Below are 24247 nucleotides of genomic sequence, written 5' to 3' on the forward strand. Positions count from 1 at the left end.
GTGCTGCAAGAATTTTTAAAACAAAATGACAACAGCCAATACAACAGTTGCCATCCATTGTGAATGAATCAAAATTATACCTTTTTTTTGGTCAGATGGGCAAAAAAACGTATTTTTTGGTGTTCCACAAAATTTCAGTAATTAAACTGTGTGTGCCATAACATGAAAAAGGTTGCAAATCGCTGTAGTATTTCAACAGTAGATAATCCATGTAATCCTAAATTGTTTTCATTTTTTGTTTTGTTTTAACTAATTTCGGACCTACTAAAACCCAGCTAAACCAAGAAATGCTCTTTGGTTTTAAGGGTTTGGGGGTGGGAGGACTCGAAATTTAAAATGCTGGTTTCACTTTAAGATGTTGGCCTCTTAGAATAAGGTTAACTCTAATAACTAAACCAACATAATTCAAATAGATGGCCTTGGAATATAACAGGAACTTCAGGCTTGTGTCTTTCTTTAGTCATAATCTCAAGATTGGAAAGGCATTGAATGGTCATTTATTTTTTACTCAATTTTTACTCCCTTCTAAAACATCACTGATAAATAAATCAGCCTTTGTTTGAATACTTTTAGAGAATGGTAGCTATGTAGTTCAGTCCATTCTTAGCCCTCTATTGGAAAATATTCATTGTGAAAACTATATTATTAGAATTTACATCTTTCGGATCTAGTGTTACCCCTAAAGCTGTACTGAACAAGACTAAATCCCTCTGAGCCATATCAATTGAGATATTTAAAGATTGCCATCATGTCAACACTTAGTCATCTTCTGTAGACTAAAAGCCTTCCTCGTGTGGCATGCTTTTAAATCTGCAATCATGATACCTAATTTTTCAGTGCATTTTGTTGATAGTGGTTCTCGTTAATATGTAATTCTCAGAACTTAATGTGTACCCTAAATATGAGCTGTCCGGCTTTGAGGTCATTGGTACTCTCTCCCCTCATCCTAACAATTTATACTTAACCTAGTATGACTTAAGGTGACATTGCCTTTTAGGGTAGCCAGATCTTTCTCACAACTCGGCAAGGTCACTAAAACCACCGAAAAAAAATTTTTTTTAAGTAAATGCTATGATTAAATTCTTTATGTATTTTTACTTTGTCTTTTGGCACATAAGGTATTACTTTTTTCTCTCTTTAATTTCACTCTAATAAGATTTATTCTGTCTCTGTAACTTGTCTAAATCCTTTTAAATCTTGATTTTGTTTTTCAAGGTATTTTCCTTCCCAGTTTCCTCTAATTAGCAGACTTAGTATTAATGTACATTCTGTTAGCATCCAAGTCCTTAATAATCATGAAAAGATCCTGTCCAGAAAACCTAGCCCCTAGGATACTTATAGAAATCTTCCTGCTTGCCTTCAGTCCCTCAGTCAGTATTTTTTAATTATTATTGCTTCATCAAACACAACTTTTTTTCCTTATGTCTGGCCCATGGTTCTCATTTTTGTCTGTAAGGATTTGATGAAAAACTATAATATTTGGCTAGAGTTCTATTAAGTTAGACTGTTTAATATTGAGGTTAGTCTGACCTAATTTATTATTTTTAAATGAATTATTTTAGATTTATAGAAAAATTATGAAGAGTTCCCACAAGTTTCCCTACTATTAATATTTTACATTATTATGATACATTTGTCACAATAAACCAATATTGATACTTTGTTATTAATTAAAGTCCATACTTCATTCAGAGTTCCTTAGTTTTACCTGTTGTCCCTTTTCTGTTCCAGGATCCCATCCAGGATTCCACATTACATTTAGTCATCATGTCTCCTTAGGCTCCTCTTGGCTGTGACAGTTTTTCAGACTTTCCTTGTTTTTGATGACCTTGACAGTTTTGAGGAATACTGGTCAGGTATTTTGTAGACTGGCCCTCAATTGGGATTGGTCTGATGTAGCTCTCGTGATTAGAACTGGGCTTGTGGGAGGAATATCACAGAGGTAAAGTGCCATTGTCACTACATTATATCAAGAATGCATACTGTTCACATTACTTTTTACTGTTGATGTTAACCTTGATCACTTGGCTTAGGTAGTGTGTTTTTCAGGTTTCTCCACTGTAAAGTTACTCTTTTCCGCCCCTTTCCATGCTGTACTCTTTGGAAAGAGGTTACACTTAAAAGGTGGAGAATTAAGCTCCACCTCCCTGAGGAGGGCAAGATCTACACAGATTATTTGGAATTCTACACAGATTTGTCTTTTCATCCCCATTTATTTATTTAGTCATTTATATTAGTGTGGACTCATTGGATGCTTATTTTATACTTGGTCATAATCCAATACTACTTTATTTTGTCACTCAGATTGTTCCAGCTTTGGCCATTGGGAACTCTGAGTTAACTTCTGTGCTCCTTTGACATAGCCCCATCATTGTGAGTTATATTTTTTTGTTTGCATACATCCTTGCTTTCTGGCACTACAAGATGCTTCAGGTTTATCTTACATATTTCCTGCCCCAGTCCTAAAATCAGCTGTTTCTCCAAGGAACCCTGGTTTCTTTTATTGAAAATAGTATTAGAAACCAAGACCTCGTAACTGGGTGTGCTCACTGATACTAGGATGACATTGCTTCTAGGACCTCTCAGTGGACAAGGCAATATATGTTGGTATACTAATCTTTGTATATACACATATCTATAAATATTTCTATATGTAACTAGCTGAATCTATCTTAAACTAAATATGAGACTTCATACTGATGTCTCTAACTCTACTCCATACCACATTGATCATTCTAGCATACTCCTCTTGCTTACATATAACCTTCACTTCAACAAAGTGTCATATAATTGGAATCATACAATATGTATTTTCAGCTTATCTACTTCTACCATTGACCATCTGTATACTTAATGAGTCCTAATGGTTTCAGAATTAAGAGTGCTATGTATACTTTCTTTTGTCGTTATAATAGACTTCACCTATCCAAAGTTAGTTAGGTAAGCACCTTACTTCCCCATCTCTTTCAGTGAAGTTCTTTGATAACATTTGAAATACAGTTAGATTCTTTTGCCATATTTTGCATTCCATCCTGGGCTCTCCAAACCTCCTAAATATATATTTTTTTCATTTCCATACCTTAGGATTCCATCTGTACTGCAAAGTTCTATAGGTTTTGACAAACTCATGGTGTCATGTATCCACCATTATGGTATCATACAGAATAGTTTCACTGCCCTAAAAAAATCAACTGCTTCACTTAACTCTCTCCTGAGCACCTGACAGCTCCTGACCTATTTACCATCTTTTCTTTCAAGATTGTCATAATTATAGCCTTTTCAATCTAGTTTTTTTTACTTAGCAATATGCATATGGCTTAATAGCTCATTCCTTTTTATTGCTGAATAATATTCTATTGGATGAATGTACCACAGTTTATTAGTTCACCTAGTAAAGGACATCTTGTACTTACCTATAGCAGTTGTCTTAGTCCTGGCTGTGCTTAAGTCACCTGGAGAGTTTTCACACACTAGTGCTGGAGGCCTACCTCGGGCCAATTATATTAGAGTCTCTGCATGTGAGCCCCAAGCATTAGTACTTTTTAGATGTTTGAGATAATTGTACACCTGGGGTTAAGAACCTCTGCTACAGAGTTTGAAGTGTTGTGTTTTTATTAAATTTCAAAATTTAGATTTTTTAAAAATAATCTTCACCCAAGGACATGCCCATTGATTGAGAAGGGGAGGAAGAAAAGAGAGAGAGAGACAGAGACACACAGGCATCTATTGGTTGCCTCCCTTATGTGCCCTAATCAGGGGTTGACCCCAAAACCTAATTATGTGCCCTGACCAGGAATGGAACCCGTGAACTTTGGGTGTAAGGGATGACACTCCAACCAACTGAGCCATGCTGGCCAGGGCTGGACTTTTTTGACTAACGTTGCTGAATTGATTTTTTTTTTTTAATGCATAAAAAAACATTACATAAAGCATACCATTTATTCATTTTTAAGTGTACAGTTCAGTAGTGTTAAGTATGTTCATATTGGTGTTAAGTAGATCTCCAGAACTTTTTTATATTGCAAAAGTAAAACTATAACAAAACAACTCCCTTTTCCCCCACCCTCCACTTCCAACCCCTGGTTAACCAGCATTCTATTTTTTGTTTCTATGACTTTGCCTACTTTTTATACCTCACATAAGTGGAATCATCATATTTACTCTTTTGTGTGACTACTTAGCCAAATGTCCATGTTGAAGCATGTGACAGGATTTCCTTCCTTTTTAATGGTGACTAATACTCCATTGTATGTATATACCACATTTTGTTTATTCATCCTTTGTTGATGGACATTTGAGTTGCTTCCACCTCTAGCCTATTGTGAATAGTGCTGCTGTGATCATGGGCATGCAGATATCTCTTCAAGAGCCTCCTTTCAATTCTTTTGTGTATATACCCAGAAGTGGGATAGTTGGACCATTCTGTAGTTCTTTTTTAACTTTTTGAGGAACTTCCAGACTCTTTCATCGAGGTTGCACCATTTTACAGTCCCATCAGTAATGCAAAAATGTTCCAATTTCTCCATATCCTTACAAACACTTTGTTTTTTTTATAGTAGCCATTCCAGTGAGTGTGGGGTAATAGCTCATTATGGTTTTGATTTGCATTTCTCTGATGATTAGTGATGTTGAGTATATTTTTATATGCTTATTGGTTATTTGTATATCATTTTTGGAGAAATATCTATTCAAGTCCTTTGTTCACTTTTTAATAGGATTTGATTTTTTGTTGTTGAGTTGTAGGAATCTATATATATTTTGGATATTAACCTCTTATCAGATATATGATTTTTAAGTATTTTCTCCCATTCTGTACATTGCCTTTTCTCTCTGTTGATTCTGTCCTCTGATGCACCAAAGTTAAATTTGATGTAGTTCCATTTGTCTATTTTGTTTTTGTTGCCTGTACTTTGATGTTATATCCAAAAAATCATTGCCAAGTCCAATGTCTTGAAATTTTTCCCCTTTGTTTTCTTCTAGGAGCTTTATATTTTTGAGTTTTACATTTAGGTCTTCAATCCATTTTGAATTAATTTTTTATATGGTGTAAGATAAGAGCGCAACTTTATTCTTTTGCATATGGATATCCAGTTTTCCCAGCACCATTTATTGAAAAGACTGTCCTTTTTCCATTGTGTGGTCTTGGTATCCTTGTTGAACATCATTTGACCATATATGTAAGGGTTTATTTCTGAGCTTTCTACTTTATTGCATTACGTATATGTCTATCTTTATGCCAGTACCACACTGTTTTGATTACTGTAGCTTTAAGTATGAGACTTCCAACTTTGCTCTTTTTCAAAACTGTTTTGGCTCTTTAAGGTCCCTTGAGATTACAATTGAAGGATAAATTTTTCTATCTCTGCAAAAAATGCCATTGTGATTTTGATAGGATTATATTGAATCTGTAGATTGCTTTGGTTAGTTGTACATCTTAACATTATTAAGTCTTCTAATCCATGAACTTGGGATCTTTCCGTATATTGTGTCTGCTTTAATTTCTCTTTAGCAGCATTTTATAGGATCCAGTGTATGAGTCTTTCATTCTTGGTTAGGTTTATTCCTAAGATTTTATTCTCTCTTTTGCTATTGTAAATGTAATTTTTTTTTCTTAATTTTCTTTTTAGATTGATATTTTTGTGTTTTGCTTTTTGTGTTCTGCAACTTTGCTGAATTTGTTTATTAGTTCTAATAGTTTTTTTGTGTGGAATCTTTAGAATTTTCTACATAGAAGATCATGTCATCTGCAATAAGATGACTTTATTCTTTCCAATTTGGATGTATTTTATTTCTTGCCTAAATACTGTGAATTTTTTAAGAAAAAATGAAAATTATATTTTTTAAAAAAGGAATTTGTGGTGCAGATTCATGTAGGCCAAGATGAGAATTTTGAGGAATTGACCCTTTGAAGGCAAAGGGAAACCATTGGAGGGTTTTAAAGTGGGGGAAGACGATCAAGTATTAGCTTTAAAAACAAAACAAAAAAAACATCCTATGATGGAGAGAGTAAGAGTGGATGCCCAAGACTAGTAGATTGCTACAGAGTGGTTTGATTTGGGCTAGGAGGAGGGCAAATGGTAAGAGTAGAGACAGAGAAAAGTGAAATGGGATTTGGTACTATATTTGGAGTTAGAAGTGACAGAATCAAATGGTGGTTTGGACATATGGCTGAGAACAAGGCAGGAGAGCATTTTTAAGGCCAATTCGTTTCTGGCTTGAGCACAACTAATTGGACTGAGATTACACATAGTGTGGTTTAGAGATTTTTGTATGCAGAGTTTGAGGTGCTTGCGAAACAGCTGGTCAGAGATGCTGCAAAGCAAATTGTGTGTGAATCTGGGCATGGAAATAATACAGTGGATCAGTAAATAAGTTGACTCCACTTTGGGGGCAATCCAGGACCTAATCTAATATTTGCTGCATAGTACATGTTCAGTTACTGTTTGTGTAATGATTTCTTACAAAAATTCAACTCATTGTAATACATTTAATTATCTGTAGTGTAAGAACTAATATTTTCTTTTTAGTATTATGTAAGTGGCATTTTATGGAAAGAAAGCCATTATTTCTTAATCAAACTGACTGTGTCATTTTTTTTTTTTTTTTAATATATCTTTATTGATTTCAGAGAGAGGAAAGGAGAGGGAGAGAGAGAGACAGAAACATTAATGATGAGAGAGTCATTGATCGGCTGCAGCCCGCAACCCGGACATGTGCCCTGACCGGGAATCAAACCCCGATCGCGTGGATCCTAGGTCGACGCTCAACCGCTGAGCCATGCCCGGCCGGGCTGTGTCATTTGTTTATATTGCCATTTTATGTCATCCAGCTCTCTTTAAAGGCTTGAATGTAGTAAATTCTGCTTTTTCCCCCCCCAAATCCATAAATATAGAGAAAATTGATTAAAAGGTTACACACAAGTAAAATTCAAGATATTTTTATTTTTCTGGGATGGCAGTGGGAAAAGCAGGGAATGGAATAAAATTTGATGTGACTAGCTACTGAAGGATAAAAATCATAGTACTTTTTTCATAGGCCTGGCAAACTTTAAAAGAGGTGGTCTTTGATGTGATATTATAACTATAAGGAAAAACATGTTCTGGATTGGAGAGAAGTAGAGAAGAAAAGGGAGAAAGGAAAGCAGTGAAAGAAATAGACAGAGGGGATGGAGGGGAGTGAGTTTTGAATAGATCCTCAATCGAGTATTAGAATGTATCCTACTTTTGATCCATTTGAATCATGAACTTCAGAATACGTAATTTTTTCCTTTTAAAGCTAATGCTACTTCATAGCTCTTCAGTGCTATAAAATGTCATTCTAATTAGTAGACACAGTAGTCAAATGAGGTTTTTTTTCCCTCCTCTCACCACTGTTAAAGCTGGAAGTCAGAAGATTCCATTATTCTGGTCCTGGTTCTGTCATTAACTGACTTTATGAACCTAGGAAGTCACTTACCTTCTGTGAGCCTCAGTTTACTCATCTGCCAAATGATGAAGCTGGAAAAAATGATCCATAAAATTCCTTCTGCTCTGATATTGTATATTTCTTTGAAATCAGTTTTGCCCTAAGTATGGCAGTGGTTTCCCATGTTTAAAAAAATAAAACACAACTGTGTTTTTGAAATGTATAATATTAACATATATTCTCCTAAATATCAAGTTAGCACAGAAATTATTTTGCACAATTTGTCATTCTAACTTACTGCTATTTGAGATTTTAGGGGCTGAGATTCTCCTATTAAGATTGTCATCAGTTTTGTTAAATACTTGCCACCTCTAAATAATTTTTTTGCATGATCTTCAGAGTTTGTTGATTATGAATTTTTGTGGGAGTATTTTAAATAATTCCCAGACTTTGTATCATTAGAGTTTCCTTTTGAGAGAATTATTGTATTAGGAAACTAAAGCTGTTAAGTCTATGACTTATTTATAGCCAGAATAACTTTATTTTAACTTTACTTTTCTTAAAGTTTTTATTTAAAATCTTTACACATTTTGCTTTGACATTGAATTGACTGTAAAAGGATATTTGCAGTATAATTGACCTAATGGGATCATGTGATACTAAAGAAAGAAAAGTAATGCCCTGTATATGTGAGACATAGAGTCAGAGGTACCAGAAAGTTACTACATTTATAAACTTTATCTGTCTTCAGTCTTTATACTTTTTGGTTTAGTTTAATGTAAAGATTAGAGAGTAGCAGGTACAAAGGTCTCTCAAGAAAAGAGTAAAATTTGGGATCCTGTGTTTAATTGCTTATATGGTCATGGTTTAATATTGAGGAGCATTGATCATACTATCTTATAGACACTAGAAGGTAGCAAGGATATTTAAAGAAGGGAAGAACATCTCTCATTCTTCATCTTCTAGTGTGCAAATTATGTACTAGACATATCTTCCAGTCTGTTCATAAGTAATGAAATTGTGTATTTTATTTAAAGGGCATTTAAATTTTATTACTAAAAGTCTCAAAGGTTTCAAGCTGGCCATCACCAAGTAAATTTTTCAACATGGTTTTCATCCTGCTAAGGAAAACTTTAGGGAAAAATTTAAATTTGCACTTGTTAAAATTTAAATTCTTCTTCACAAATAGAAAAAAAAAGGAATTCTTACTTTTAGTGGATCAGACGAGCACTAGGAAATTAAAATATTTGAAAAGAATAAAAATGTATTATGCCTAAGTGGTACTTAGGCAAATGTTGAGGTTTATTGATTTAAAAATAACAGCACAAATCTATAGGAGTTTTAGCAGACTCTCCCCACCTTTTTATTTATTTTTTGTATATTTTAATTTGTTCTGAAACGCCTATTAAAGCAAGATAAGACTTTCATCATTAGTATTGCAACACAAATTTAGTTGAGTCTCATTTTCTAGAATATCCAAACGTTCTTTTGTGATTGTCTATATAAGTATGTAATTCCCTAGCACTGCAAATTTCTAAGGATGCTAATCCCTGGTATTCAGGAATAAATGCTGTGGGGGGGAAATTAGTATAATTTTAATAACATTGACTGTTAGAATTTAATGTGAAATTACTTTTATCATCAGAAAGTTAATTCACCTCATTCTAAATGATATGCTCAGGAGCAAAAATATTTAATGCAATTTTAAAAAGTTAGCTATATAATTTTATTTTACTTAAAAGGTCAAGTATTTTGTGATAGCTGACTAACAGTAATAAATCATTGCAAAGAAGGGGTGGGGTAGTTTCTGTGCTTTTAAAAAATATATTCTTTATAAATATTTATTGCAAATGAATTATCACCAAATGTTAATAATCTGTTATGTCTTGTTTTTTAAAGTGAATGAATTTTTAGCTTTTGAGGGTCCCATCTTGTTGGATATGAGAATTAAACATCTAATCAAAACAAATCAGTTAAGTCAAGCAACTGCTCTAGCAAAGCTGTGTTCTGACCATCCAGAGATTGGTACAAAAGGTAGTTTTAAGCAAACTTACCTTGTCTGTCTTTGTACATCATCACCAAATGAAAAGTTAATCGAAGAGGTGAGTATGATTTCTTTTGTTAGTATTTTTTAAAGTGAAGAAACTTTTAGAGTTTTTTGACTTCCCTTTCTCTTAGATAGTAAGGGACCATTGTTGTCAATCTTATATTTGGTATGCTCTTGGACAGTGATTCTAAACAACTTTCAGAATTACATGTAAAGTGATTCCACCTAGCTTCTGTTTTAAATAATTTGGATCTTTTAACTGCTTTGGCTAAATTATGGGAAAGATGGTGGTGACCTAACAATTTAGTAGGATGTTTGTATTTGTCAGCATTTGGGGCTTACTTTGTTTTACCTTACTTCAAGGTACTTGCAGATCTTTTTAACTGGCTAATTTAAGTAACTATAGAATTGATATGATTTCCTCCTAGGAGTACTTTCTCTGTTTTTAATGTGTATAAAAAACATTTAATATTTTTAATGTTTATAAAGTATCTCATTCTCATGAAAACTGGATATTTATATCTCTTTCTAATTATATGTAAAGATAAGTTTTATATTTTCATATTTAATGTAAAACTTTATTTTCTTTGTGAGACGTGATTGTTTTTTGTTTTTTGGTTTTTACTTCTAGTTTGACATAAAACATGGCATTCATGTATTTTTTATGTTTTATATTACAGAATTCTGAGAGTAGAATCATGGTCCAAATGGGAATTTTGCATTTTGGATGACTCATAATTCCAAAATGAAGTTGGAGACAGTTGTAGGAGAATTAAATGTTGACCAAGAAACAGGGAATAGGTATTGAAAGAATATGTATTTAGATAAAGAAAACTATATGTTAGGCAGTATTGTGTGAGAATATAACGTGTACAAGTGTCTTGTATCTTTAATATAAGTATCCTTCAACTTCAGAACAAGAGAGAGGAGCACAAAGGGATTATGGGACAAACTTGAAGATATATAACTGGAAAAGTTGAGATGCAAGACAGAGAGGACATTTAACAGTGTGCATGATCACCTAAGTATACAGAGATTATAATCAGAGTCCAGAAAGAGGATAGCCTCAGACAGAAAGCTGAATACCCATATGAGGTTAGAGGCTGTAATTATAATGGTGAGTAGAAAGTGAAGAGGAAGATTGTAGGCTTGACCAAGATTAGAAATAAACCTGTTGTGTATGGGAAGGATAATGAGGATACTGGGAAGAGTGAATCTGGTGATTTCCAGGCTGGATGGAGTAGCACAAAGGGTTCTAGCTTAGGAAATTATATTAGTTTGAACATTGGCTCCTCTATAGATTTTTTTTGCTGTTTCTCTTTTATCTCAGGTAATTGGTTTTTTAATCAGTATATAGCAGAGCAAAATAGAAAATTGAAGTTTCCATATTCAAAGTAACTGTGGAGACAAGTTAATGGGTAGATGTATAAAGTTTCTGAGATAGTCTTTGATATGTGTGTAAGACTTCTTTTTAAAATTCGTAGTTATTGTGCTGCTACGTCTTAGATGTTTTTCAGTTCCACTAAAGCTTTTATTATCAATTCAGCCCCTGCCCTTAAGTCAGTCTGTCCATCTGTCCATTCTTCCTGTAGCAATTTTTATTTAGTGAATGATGTGTGTTAAGCACGGGAGGGTGGGGTTGGGGGTGAGGGAAGATTTAAAGGTGAGTGAGGCGTAGGCCTTGCCCTAAAGAGGCACCCTGTCTAGTAGGAAGCTATCTAAACATAGAGTTGTTGGGTTGGCTTTGAAGTCCTACTTGAAGTTGAAGACTATGAATTTGTAATCTCCAGGAAAAACATCTGTATTTTTAGCTGTTTTGAATAATCGAAAGATTATGTAATACGGAACCTAAATTAAATTCCCTTTTGGTTTAATTATCCAGAGTTGAGGAGCAGCAGCTCAGCCTGCTCTGGGAGAGCCTAAGGAAAATTCTCTATTTGGACCCTGGGTAGTTCTGATGTCATATGAAATTATTTTATTATATTTCCTTCTTGTGTTAAGCAGGAAGAATTAAGACATTCCATGTTCTTAAACAGAATTCACTAAAGTCTCTGTACCCTACCTCAAAAACAAAACTAGATCACATAGTACAGGACAGAATATGTGAAGTCTACACATTTTCTTGTTAAAAGTCCCTTTTTGCTTAGAGATTGTTTGATGATTATTTTATATTCTGTTACAAAAAGAAAAATTTTCTTTGTTTTATGTGAAGTAAATTGTCTTATTTTTTCTGCCCCAAGTAAAGGTAGTCACTTTGGAACAGTTGCCCAAAGACATTGCCCCGTCAGAATAGGTGTGCTTGGTGTCTCACATGACCCACTTCATTCACTTACTTTATCTGTCTGGTTCTTGTAAGCGTCTGAGTTTTCACCCATTCCTTAAAGTGTGGTGGGAATAGATACTGGAAAGAATCAACCATACCTTGGATCTGTGGTGCTTCTGCAGAAATCCTTATCCAAGTGAGCCAGTAGGATTGGCTGTTTTCTAGAACCCTTTTAACATGATAGAATTATCAGCTAGCCCTGGCAGAGGAGTTGCTACTCAGAGAAATTAGTGTCTGTCTGGCTTCTCTGGAAGGAATGAGCTTTGGCCTGCATTCTTGGTGTAGGTATAAAAACAAAGTTAGCAGTGTTTATTTTAGATTCAGTATTTCTATTGGTTTTGTCGTTAAAACAAACATAGAAATTTGAATAGTAAAATCCTCTATCTTGTCTTTTTCTAGCCATCATTTCCTTACTTAATACTCCCCCAAGTAGTCATTAAGTTTGAAATTTGATATATAAACTTTCTGACATTTTTCTGTGTGTATATGTATATATATTATATACTTTATGCACTTAAAACATACATACACACATCCTGGGTGCTAATCACTCTTCACCTCTTATTATGGACATCTTTCCATATCATTTCTTATAGATCAACCTCATTTTTCTCATGGCTGCATAATTTCATATTGTGGATTTGTAATATCTTTAAGCCACTGGGGGACATTTAAACTGTTGGCTTGTACATATATCCTTTTGTTCTTGTTGGGGTTGTACTGGTAGGATAAATTTCTAGAAGTGATATATTGCTGGATCAAAGAATCTACACATGTTAAATTAATACACAGAGCCATACTGTCATCCAAGAAAGATTATGCCAATTTATGCTCCCATGAATAGTATGTGAAATTTCTTCTTTTCTAATACTAGAGGTTATCCATCTTTTAAATCTGTGCTAGCCTGAGAGTTAAAAAACAATAGGAGCTCATTATTTGATTTTACATTTTCTTAGTATGACAGGTTTTACCATTTAACTTCTTTTCTGGATGGAAAGCAATTTTATTTTGATAAGCAAACACTGTCCTTGAAATGTAATTAGAGCCAGTACATTTTAAAAATATACTTGATGAAAGTATATAATCAAGTGTTCTGTATTTTTTGAATAGCTGGCATAAATAGCAACTTTTATAAAACACAAAAGTTGTTCACATTTTTGAGTTTTTTGCTGTACAAAGGGATTTAGCATAGTATATCTTTAACAAACAGATCAACCTAATTGACTTTAAGTATTTTATTCAGAGTTCTCAATTTTCTGGTTTAAATTTTTGCTCACTTTTCAAAGCAATAGAGAATACTTATCTGTAATATATACATAGTCCCTGTATAAGTAATATATTGATAATCCCTACCTTATGCTGCCTTGGATTTCAAAAATAATTCTTAGTTATTGATGGCTATATTTGACATGTATTTCACTTTTACAATGTCTGTTCAACCATTCATTTAAGTATGGTTTCATTTTCCCTGCCATTCTCTTTAGTGTCATATTTTTCAAGAGGGCCATGTAGTGGCAAATGAGGGATTTAATAAAGGCTATCAAGTGTACAGTATAAATTTTCATAGTATACGTATAACAAGTGAGGTTTTTCTTTATTATTGAGTATAGCAAATATTTCAGTTGGTATATTGAATATATAAGAATAAATATATAGAGGCTATCTTACATATATATAAATATATTTTAAATTATTAAATGTAAGCTAATGTAGGTAATATTATTGGGAAAATAAATTTCTGTATACATAATGTACACATTTTGTATCATTTGAGCATTTAACAAGAATTACTTAGGTTTTAGAAGAACAAAAAAGAAATAATCAGAATCAAAATTAATCAGACTTTCCAAGATATGCGAATTTTTGTTAAACTTGAACATGTAAAAATCAGTGTTTAGCAATAAAGGGCTTCAGTGTGCTTGTGCCTGTGGAATTCTGGCAAGTGCACAGACTTTGAAACTAGACCTGGGTTAAAATCTTGACTCTTCCACTAATTAAGCATGTGCCTTCGAGTAAGTAATTTTACCTCTCTGAACCTTATCTCTAAAAGAAGTAGTTGTATCTACCAGGCAAGCTATTGTGCTGGCTAGCAATGCTATTTCTGAAGAAGCTGACACTAATAAATGAATAGTAGCTGCTATTGTTTTTATTAACATCTTATGAAAAAGTAAAAAACAAAAACAAAATTCATGGATTGAATTCCTAACATTTGTCTCCATGGGTATGCCAGGGTAATTGTTTAAAGTTAATACAGCTTTTAATAAAAGATGCTGTGATAAGATGGAAAGAGAGTTGGTCTTTGATGTCAGTCAGATATAACTTGATTTGTGGTTCTAACACTTAACTAACCGTGGTAACTTGGGCAAGTTAGGTAATTTCTTTGAACCTCACATTCATTATATATGAAATGTTAATGATAATACCAACCTAGTGGGAAAATTGTGATCAAATGTAATATATATATAATGTCTGATAATGCATTTAATATTACAGGTATTTGAAAGTATTTACTGTATAAATATATATTGTTTGGCCCTGTTTTTTATTTGTTTAAATGGGGTAACTTTTTAAGAAAGAGGCAGACAGAGCAGCAGTGAAAAGAACACTGCACCAAGGAGTTTCAAGACTTAGGTGTTAGTCTTAACTCTGCCATCAACTTCATACTTACTTTAAGAAATTACTGTCTTTAAACACAGACTGAGTTGTTCTCTAGCCCAATTTAATGTATAAAGTAGAACCTCTGAATCTATCCCCATGCAACCTTTATCCTTATTATCAAAGATCAATCTCAGGATACCCTCATCTCCAGACACTTGTTCAGTCCTAAACACATTACATATACACACACACTTAAAAGTTGATGGGGGAGAGGTAGAAGATCAACAAGGAGGGGCATGGTTACCTCTGTGGTACATGGGTGCTAATGGTCTGTATTGGTCTTCAATTCTTTTTGCCATTTGTCAGTTGCGCCATGTTGGAATTAGTCTTTCTATTCTGTGGAACACCAGTGATTTGCGATTGTATACTATTTGTTACATCCTTGTCTTAGAGCAAATGCTTGTGGAAATTATAGGTAAATTTTGTTTGTTTTATGTAGTAAATCATTGTAATGAGGTAGTAAATTTTAATTTTTTAAGAAGCAATAGATGTAAGTGCATAATTAAATGAAGCAAGTTGCCATCATCTAGGTTATACCTTTGCATGCATGACTGTTGACAAGCTTTGAGATGGAACGATTGTATATGAAAAGAAAAATACTGGAGATTTATAGAAAACTGAGGTGAGCTTAATTTAAACGTGTTATAGCTATATAAAATGTTTCATATTATACTTTAATATTCCCCTCAAATGAATAGACACTTTATTTGTTAGTCTATATCCAGTAGACCTTTCTGTGTCTTTCTGTTAATTCTAACGCTTTTTAAATTATTGGATAAAGGGGGGGAAATACAAGTACCACAGTTTTTTCAGTATCATAGATGTGATTTAATGGATAGAGGGTGCTTATAATTAGCATTAGTTATTTACATAGAAATGCATGCTTGTAAAGTTGTTGAAAATAGTTGGTTCTCTGGCTTGAAGAAAGATTATTTCTTTAAAGTCTAGCTTAGTAATGACAAATTATGAATTGATAGTGCTTGAGTTAATGAGGTTTTACTGGTGGAAATGATCTATAAATATCTCATGAAAATTTGCAAGTATATTACTATAGTCTTAATATAAAACCATTTTATAGCATGTTTCTATATCCTTTTTCTGTAGATTTCAGAAGTTGATTGCAAAGATGCTCTGGAAATGATCTGTAACTTAGAATCTGAGGGTGATGAAAAAAGTGCTCTTGTTTTATGTACTGCATTTTTGTCTCGTCAGCTCCAGCAAGGAGAAATGTACTGTGCTTGGTGAGTTGATTTTCTTTTGTAAAGAAAAGTTTGTCAAATAAGAATGCAAGATAGATTGTAAGAATTCAGATAGCTTAAGAACGTTTTCAAATATCTTTTTAAGTCTTGTCAAGATAAACTTATTTTCAGATATTATATGCTGTTTAAACTGATTATCAAGTAGTTCATATTATAACTTCAAAAACGTTTTGTATTAAGGACCACACAACTCCTTAATATACTGATAATGATCGCATAATTATCAGTATTGGTCAGGAAATTTTTAATGTTGGAAAATGAAAGAAAAGTTTATTTTGTCTTATGCTACAATAAAAAATTTATCAGAATTTTTTACAGTCTATGATTGAATGTGTCTTATTTTTTTCCTCTGCATATTGCACACTTTTAGCTCTATGAAACTAGCTGTTAGTCATTTATGTATGGAAATATAGTGGGGGGGTTTTCTGTAAGAGATCATTCTACTTCACTGACTTCTTCAATGCATATTTCTTTATTTATGGTACATTTCCAAGTGGGCGTAGCCTGTTATATTTAGTCCTTTGGGGGAGGATACAGCTAAAAGAGATGTTGACTTCAGTTAACTCAAAACACTTTAAGACCAGCTGTCTTAAATTGGTGCTAAAACTGACCATTTATCTGATTAGTCAACAGCATTATTAATCTTAATTGTTGTTGGGTGTTACGGAAACAAAAAAGAAAATTGAGTTTTCAGTAGTCTGACATTTAAGAATGTTTACCAAGTGACACTTGGCATACAAATGAGTATAGAACAGGCAAGCTAAATAAATGGTTGTGTAATCAAAGAATAGTAAAGTGCATAATTAAAAAGGTTTTCTGAGTTGAGCTTTGTTATGAAGGGAAAATTGTACATGCAATATACAGAAAATTAATATAAAAGGCAGGTATAAAGATTATGAAGACAGAATAAATAACATGTATTTATTGAGAACAAGTGGATTTCCTATATAAAAGTATCGTTGATGACTAAGAAGTTACTGTATTATATTGGTTTTAAAAATCATCTAAGAGTATATATATGAGAATTGAAAGCAGTCTTATAAGACCTAAAGGAGAAGGAGAAGTTTATGTTTGGAGACACTGTTTAAGACAAGCAGTTGAGAATGGATTGGGAGCTGAATGGTGAGGGCAGAGTTGGGGGGGAATGAAGTGGCAGTATAGGAAGTTGGGTTGAGACAGGCAAATCAACTAGAAAGCCAGTAAATAGTCCAGCTGGGAGGCTGTGTAGGCTTCGTTATGGATGTAGGATGTAGTGAAAGAAACATAAGGTAACAGTCTTGAGGATAGTAAGCAGCAGAGGCTAATAAGGGTCAGTGATAATGATACACATTAAGTTAGAAAGATCGCTAACTGTAAAGAATGTTAATCATCTTTTTCATATATTAAGTTTCAGGTTTCAGAAGAGATCAAAGTGGAGAAGTCTTATAAAGAACTAGAGAGGTGAAAGTGGTAAAGACTGGAGAGACAGATTTTGAAGTCCTCAATATATAGTTTAAAATCCAGAAATGAGCAAGTTATTCCAGTGGGTGGTGAAAAGATCAGAGTTCCTAGGAGTGGAAACTGAGGAAATGCTAATAGGAAAGCCTGTATTGAGGACAATACTTGGTGAAAGAAGATTTTTATGGAAGTTAACCATGGAGGACAGAAGAGAATTAGGATGATAGGTAAAAGGGAGAAAAATTCACCCCTTCAGTAAGATTATTTTCTACGAAAAATACATTGTAATTGCATTTGAATACATTTCAAAGTTCATTTTTAAAAATTTCTATTACTGTTTCACTGCTGTGACACAGGTTGTTACTTTTGGGTTCTGTGTCGTCATTGATTCTTAACATTTAGCTGATAATAAGCTATTTGAAAATTTTAATTTAATTGACCAATTAAATGGATCAATTTTAAATTTAAGTTAAAAAAAATTAAATGCTTTTTAAAAACCATTTTACCATCAGTGCATTTTATATATACACACACATTTTGTGTTTTCTTATTACTTAAAGTTCAGATGTGGCTCAAAGTTGCAATTTGTGTAAATTGTTTAAATGTCAGATACTTTTCTAGTAAAAGCAGTGCTTTTCTCTCTGAGATTGAAAAATATTAATAAAATGGTGAATTATACTCTGATTTTATTTAGTCTCTAGAAATCGAGATTTAAAAAAAAATTTTTTTTTTTTGCTTTTAAACTTAATTATACATGTAGAATTCAAATCTAAAACCAGTTTTAATTTTCAAATGTCATGACTGCACTGACATAATCCATGTTTATTACATTCCTGCTCCAACTTATTTTTTTATATATTTTTAGGGAACTCACTCTCTTTTGGAGTAAATTACAGCAGAGAGTAGAACCATCCGTACATGTGTACCTGGAAAGATGTCGTCAACTTTCTTTATTAACCAAGACGGTATATCACATTTTCTTCCTGATTAAAGTTATTAATTCAGAGGTAAGAAAAATCAAGGTATTATTTCTTAATTTAAAATACATAAATTATCTTTAATAAAAGACTTTATTATTTTGGCACCTTTTCCACTGACTTTTATTTAGTGCTTTGGACGTCAGTTTTTTCATTATTCCTTTAAGGCATTTGATGCTGAGAAACTTAAAAATGCAGATGAGAGCCAGAGGCTTGCTCTTAGCCTGTGGAAAAGTAATACAATTTAATATTTAATACACTTAATAATTTACCATTGTATAATTTTTACTCATAGGCGTCATACTATTTTGATAATTTGCCTCTATAGAAATGTAGAGAGTGTAAAGAGAAATATAGAGTTAGCTTCCTTTGCCAGCCATCTGGCAGATCACACTATCTAAAAATCCTTCTTGTACACAACACCCAGAAATACTTGATGAAATAAGACAATTTTTTTAAATGTATAGTAGCTGAGATTGCAAGAATTAGGGAGACCCCCAGGCTCAAAAGGAAGAGGAACCTAAAAACTGGAGCAGAGAGCTTGAGCTGATGCTGGACCCCTCCTTCCTGGTGGAGATTGGGATATATTACTACTTGCAATAAGGGGTTTGAGTTTTAATACTTACATAGGGACAGGAGATAGCTATATGGGGATAGGAGATAAGATCTTGGCTCTCTCAAGTTGGAGAGTTAGAGCTGAGCTCTATGTCTCCCTCCCCTCCTCCACCAACCTGTGAAGTATAATTTCATTGAAAATAGATTAGAAAAATATTACTCTCTAACACAGATGGATGATAGGGAACCTTCTGCATGTCCAACTGCTCTGTGAGTGAGGACAAAATGTTTCCTCTAAGAAGTTATAACCATTGGTCTGCCCCCACACAGATTTGGGGTCAAAACTTACCTTACCTGTATAGTCCAGGATAACAGGGTAAGGATGAAGTGAGTCTGGGTTGGTAATACCTGGCATTCCTGGCAGAAGCAATTGCAAACCTAGAGAGATAAACCCTTAGCACAGGATTCTCAGATAAAGCCCTGCTTATGATGAGGTCACAATCAAGATTTTTCAAAACATGAAACAGTCTGCCAAGGGAATTTTAGCAGAGAGAAAAAAACAATAGGATTAAACATGCAAGAATAAAAACTATAAACTACATACATTTAAAGACAAATTATCACAGTTTATAAAACAGGCCCGGCCGGGCGTGGCTCAGCATCGACCTAGGATCCAGGCTATCGGGGTTCTATTCCCGGCCAGGGCACATGCCCAGGTTGTGGGCTGCAGCCGATCGGTGACTCTCATCATTGATGTCTCTCTCTCTCTCTCTCTCTCTCTCTCTCTCTCTCTCTCTCTCTCTCTCTCTCTCTCTCTCTCTTTCTCTCCCTCTCCATTCCTCTCTCTGAAATCAATAAAGACATATTTAAAATAAATAAATAAAGTGGATAACCAACCACTTAGAGGACTTTAAAAAAAAAAGACAATTTATAAAAACAGGCTGGCCAACATGGCTCAATGATTGAGCATCAACCTATGAACCAGGAGGTCACAGTTCAATTCCCAGTCAGGGCATTTGCGGGTTGTGGGCTCCATCTTGGGGGGGAGCGGGGGGGGGGGGGGGGTGGTGCAGGAGGCAGTTAATCAGTGACTCATCACTGATATTTCTCTCTCTCTCTCCCTCTCTCTGAAATCAATAAAAACATTTTTTTAAAGATTTATAAAACATGAAGCAATCTGGCATGAATGAATTTCAGTAGGTAGAATAGTAGAATTATTTCCCTAATACTTGATAATAAATACAATTATAGATAAATCTATAATATACATGTTTAAAGACATAAAATAAGGAATGAAAGCATGAGAAAGATACTATCAAAATGACCAAGCAGATTTTGAGTCAAAGAACTTTTAGAAATAAAAAAACATAGTCATTGAAATGAAAACACTTAACAGATGAATTAAACAGAGTAGATACAACTGAAGAGGGAAGTGATAAGCAGAGGTTGCATATGTGTTTCCATTTATTTATTAACTGTATCAGAATCCAAAAACTAATTTATTTTCTTTATAAAACTAATTTATTTTCTTGTGATAACCCTTGTAGGAATGCAGTTGGTTTCCATTTTAAATATTCACAGAAGACACTTTCCAAACATTTTACCATGCATAGCATGGAATGCCAAACAGTTTTTAGGAACCCTTAAAAACTGGGATGCAGCGTGACAAGAAGTATTTTTAAATTAATGTATACTTTTGTTTTTTGAAAGGAGGGACCAAAAGACACTCTCCTCTCCTTTTTAAAGTACCTTTTAAAATCTGTAGTCAGTATATCTTACATGTATCTTCATTTTTTTTCCCTCCTGAAATAATTTCATTTTGAGGAGTAAAGAGCAGGAATGAGTTCTGCTTTCCTGTTTTTCTGTATCATCCTTGTTAACTCATCCTGATTTTTCATTTTATATATCATAGTTCTACCGTTAAAAAAATAAACTTAGAACAATAGGTTTCTTAGGAAATTACTGTGCAGTTTAAAAATAGAGGTTGTGCTGCTGCTCTTATCTAACTTAAAGAGCATCATGGTTAAATAGAAGGAACTTAGAACTAGAAGTCAGACAAATTGGGTATAAATCTTGACTTGCTATTGACCACCTGGTGACTTTAACCACTTTGGATTTCACTTCTTAATCAGGATAATCTAGAAGGTTAAGTAGAAAATACTTTCCTCCCTCAGCTTTACACCACTCTCACAAGGACACTGTGTTGAAGAAGCGAAAGGAACTTGAGCAAAAGCTACACATTATGGTAGCTGTGAGGCAGTCATGGCTATTAAAATTAAGTAAAATGTAAAATTCTTTCTTCAATCACAGTAGCCTCATTTTAGATGCGCAATAGCTCCTGTGGCTAGTTAGTACCATGTTGAACAGCACAGATAAAAAACATTTCCATCATCTCAGTTCTGTTGAGTAGTGCTTTTCTAGAGACTTTGTCAAACGTAAAGCACATGAAGAAGAAGTTAAAAGCATGAGTAGCCCAGGAGGGTTGGTCAGTTGATTGGAGCATTGACCTGTACATCAAAAGGTTGTGGGTTCGATTCCCAGTCAGGGCACATTACCTGGGTTTTGGGTTTGATCTCTGGTCAGGGCATGTGTGAAAGGCAACCAATTCATTTTTTTCTCTCTCCTTCCCTCCCTCTTCCCCCCCCCCCGAAAATCAATAGTGCATATCCTCTGATGAGGATTTTTTTAAAAAGTATGAATAGCTTTGTTTTCAGAACTATGGATGAAGAACAAAATACATATTTCTTATTATGTTACAATAACACAAATTAGTATCAAGACAAATGAGAGAATGGCATATTTGGGGAACTGCAGTTACTTCAGTTTGCCTAGAATTGCAGGCTATTTGGATAGAGGAAAAGGTAAAAGATAAAGCTAGATGATATGACACATGGGTTAGATTGTGAAGGCCCTTTTGTATTCCATGCTTAGTTATATTTAATTCTGAAATACATAGGTAACCATTTAAGAATTTTGAAGCAGGATAAAACAAAATACTGTGGAGGGCTAGGGGAGGCTAATGGGAGATATTTGGGGAACTGCTATTAGCATGTAAGCCCTGAGTAGCTTTAGGTCAAGGATACTAGCTAGCCAGAGGAAAGGGGAAAAACAAAGGGATATCAAAGATAAAACCTTGCATTTTTTTTAGAAGTTTTCCTGGTACTATACTAGTGCCAGGAAGGGGCATTTATCTCTATTCCTCCTTTGAATTGGTATCACTTAGCTTTCTGTTTCTGTGGCTCATAAATTTAAGCTCCTGCTATCAGTACTTTTATTAAATGAGGTTATTAAGTAAATTTTTATGGACTAATTGTTTAATTACATGTACTTATGGGAAATTGTGATTTCAAACTCAACTTTAAAAACACTTCTTATATAACCAGTTTATTATATGAATATTACTTATAAACTTAATTTTTAATTACACAAACCCGAAAACTCAGAAGAATAAAAATTTCGTAGTTTATTGTTTTGTTGGTGTTATTTGTTAAGATTTCAATTTATTTATAACATAAAGATTTTTGTTGTTTTTTTGTTAATCCTCACCCGAGGATACTTTTTCCATTGATTTTTAGAGAGAGTGGAAGGGAGGGAGAGAGGGGGGCCGAGAGAAAAACATCCAATATAAGAGAGACACATCGATTGGTTGCCTCCTGCACACACCCCAAACAGGGCTGGGGATCGAACCTGCAACCCAGGTATGTGCCCTTGACCAGGAATCAAACCTGCGACCCTTTGGTGTTTGGTCAGCGCTCCAACCACTGGGCAACACCAGGCAGGGAACATAAAGAGTTTTTTTTTTTAATATATCTTTATTGATTTCAGAGAGAGGAAGGGAGAGGGGAAAGGGAGAGATAGAAACATCAATGATGAGCGATTTGTCATTGATCAGCTGCCTGCTGCACGCCCCCACTGGGAATCGAGCCTGAAACCCAGGCCCTGACAGGGAATGGAACCGCAATCTCCTGAATCCTAGGTCGATGCTCAGCTGCTGAGCCACGCCCAGCCAGGCCATAAAGATGTTTTTAAAGCAAATTTACTCAAAGCTATTTGCCCTTAATGAGTTGAAATGAACCCTTGAATCCAGTAGCAAACTGAATTAGAAATGTCAGTTGAGTTTCTCTCCGAAGTAATTTGAGTTGCATTTTTTAAGCAGTAAGTAGATTTTTTTGAATCAGTTTTTTTCAGCTCAGGAGAAGGAGCTTGATACTCATATGACAGAAAATAGTTACCTTACTCAAAGTAGGTATCCTTCATCCACAAATCCTCTGTTCCCTGAATACTTTCTTAAAGTACTTTCTCCAACATTTCCTGACTTTTCTAAATAAGTTCAGCCTTTTCTAGAATTCTCTCTCTCTACATATTTACCAATTTTTCTGACATATGCTGTCATTATTACTTCAGATCATCTTTATGGTTGACTTGGCCTTTAATTCCTCCAAGACTTCTTTCTTCAAACCCTCTTCTTTCCAATATACAGCTTCATTGACCTCATCTCCCCTCCCCCTTCCATATTCTAACAGAGAAGTGGTCTAATTGTCTACCATTATTAGTAGCCCCTAAGGCATGTAACAATGATGCAAAAGTTTTTACTGTAAAAGTTTTCTGGCTCAGACCTATCTCAGATAAGTATAAAATAATGACTCAAGTTTATGCGAAGGCCAGAGACAACCATATGGTTCCACCTCTTTCCCAATTGTCCTTTCTTCACTGTCACTTTTAAAAATGAGTTTCATATTCTTGTTTTGTCCATCTTTTTTTCTTTGTTTTCTTGGTCTTTGTACTCTCCCTGAAATCAAGTCCATTTCAGTATACCAGCCTCCTTTCCTCACTCTCTTTTTGGCCCGCAAGTCTAATATTCTGTTTAGTAAAACATTTTATTTATTTCTTAATTGGTGAAAGTACAGATCCTATCAGCTTTTGACTTCTTTTCTTTCTTGCCTTTTGGTCTTATACCACACATATTTCATTCTCATAAATGTGACCACATCTTTTGGTTGGCTTATTTTTCATATATATATTCCCTTTTATCCTTTTAAAACCCGTTTTATCTTCATGTATCTTTCAAATGACATTCATTACTGCTATCTTATAATAACAGTTCAAGATATTAATTCAAAATGAAAAAAGTTTATTATGTCTTCTAATTCTTAAGCTGGTCTGGCCATGTGATAGGTGATTTGGCATTCAATTTTGTGATAGAACTGGAACCTCCACTATTAAGGTCGAATAATTTTATTCTGTTAAAAGTGAAAGCCTTGTTTCATTATTCAGGAAATATGGGTACATTCTCAGTTTTGTAGTTGGGTTAAGAGGGTTTTGTTTCAGAAGGATTGCAAATGCAAACGTAGGAAATGAGATTTGTGATAAAGGTAATGGCATCGATTCATCACTTACTGTGTGCCAGACATACCAGACTATACCAACTACTTTAGATACATAACATCCACTTAATGCTCACAGCAATTTTACAGAGTTTTTTCTCTTTTGGTCTCTGTTTTATATGTGGGATATGAAAGGTCAGAGAGGTTAAATAACTTTGGCTGCTAGTTAGATAATTTTGGCTGCCAGTACTTGTGCTTTTTCT

The 24247-nt window shown here is 34.0% G+C and overlaps 1 protein-coding gene across 2 annotated transcripts in view; it reads left to right on the forward strand.

The window, feature by feature from the left end:
* The window catches only part of ZNF292 (zinc finger protein 292), a 74991-nt gene that overhangs the window by 41633 nt on the left and 9111 nt on the right, over positions 1 to 24247 (forward strand). The window contains exons 1-4 of one of the 2 annotated variants that reach the window (XM_081140117.1): positions 2310 to 2373; positions 9304 to 9506; positions 15537 to 15673; positions 17994 to 18135. In XM_081140117.1, coding sequence (XP_080996243.1) covers positions 9345 to 9506; positions 15537 to 15673; positions 17994 to 18135 — 441 coding nt within the window. In that variant the 5' untranslated portion in view covers positions 2310 to 2373; positions 9304 to 9344. Of the gene's footprint in view, positions 1 to 2309; positions 2374 to 9303; positions 9507 to 15536; positions 15674 to 17993; positions 18136 to 24247 lie in introns of those variants that run through there. The other variant, XM_081140116.1, reaches the window with a different exon arrangement.

Source organism: Miniopterus schreibersii (assembly GCF_964146895.1).
Source record: "Miniopterus schreibersii genome assembly, chromosome: 6".
Taxonomy (NCBI): Eukaryota; Metazoa; Chordata; class Mammalia; order Chiroptera; family Miniopteridae; genus Miniopterus; species Miniopterus schreibersii.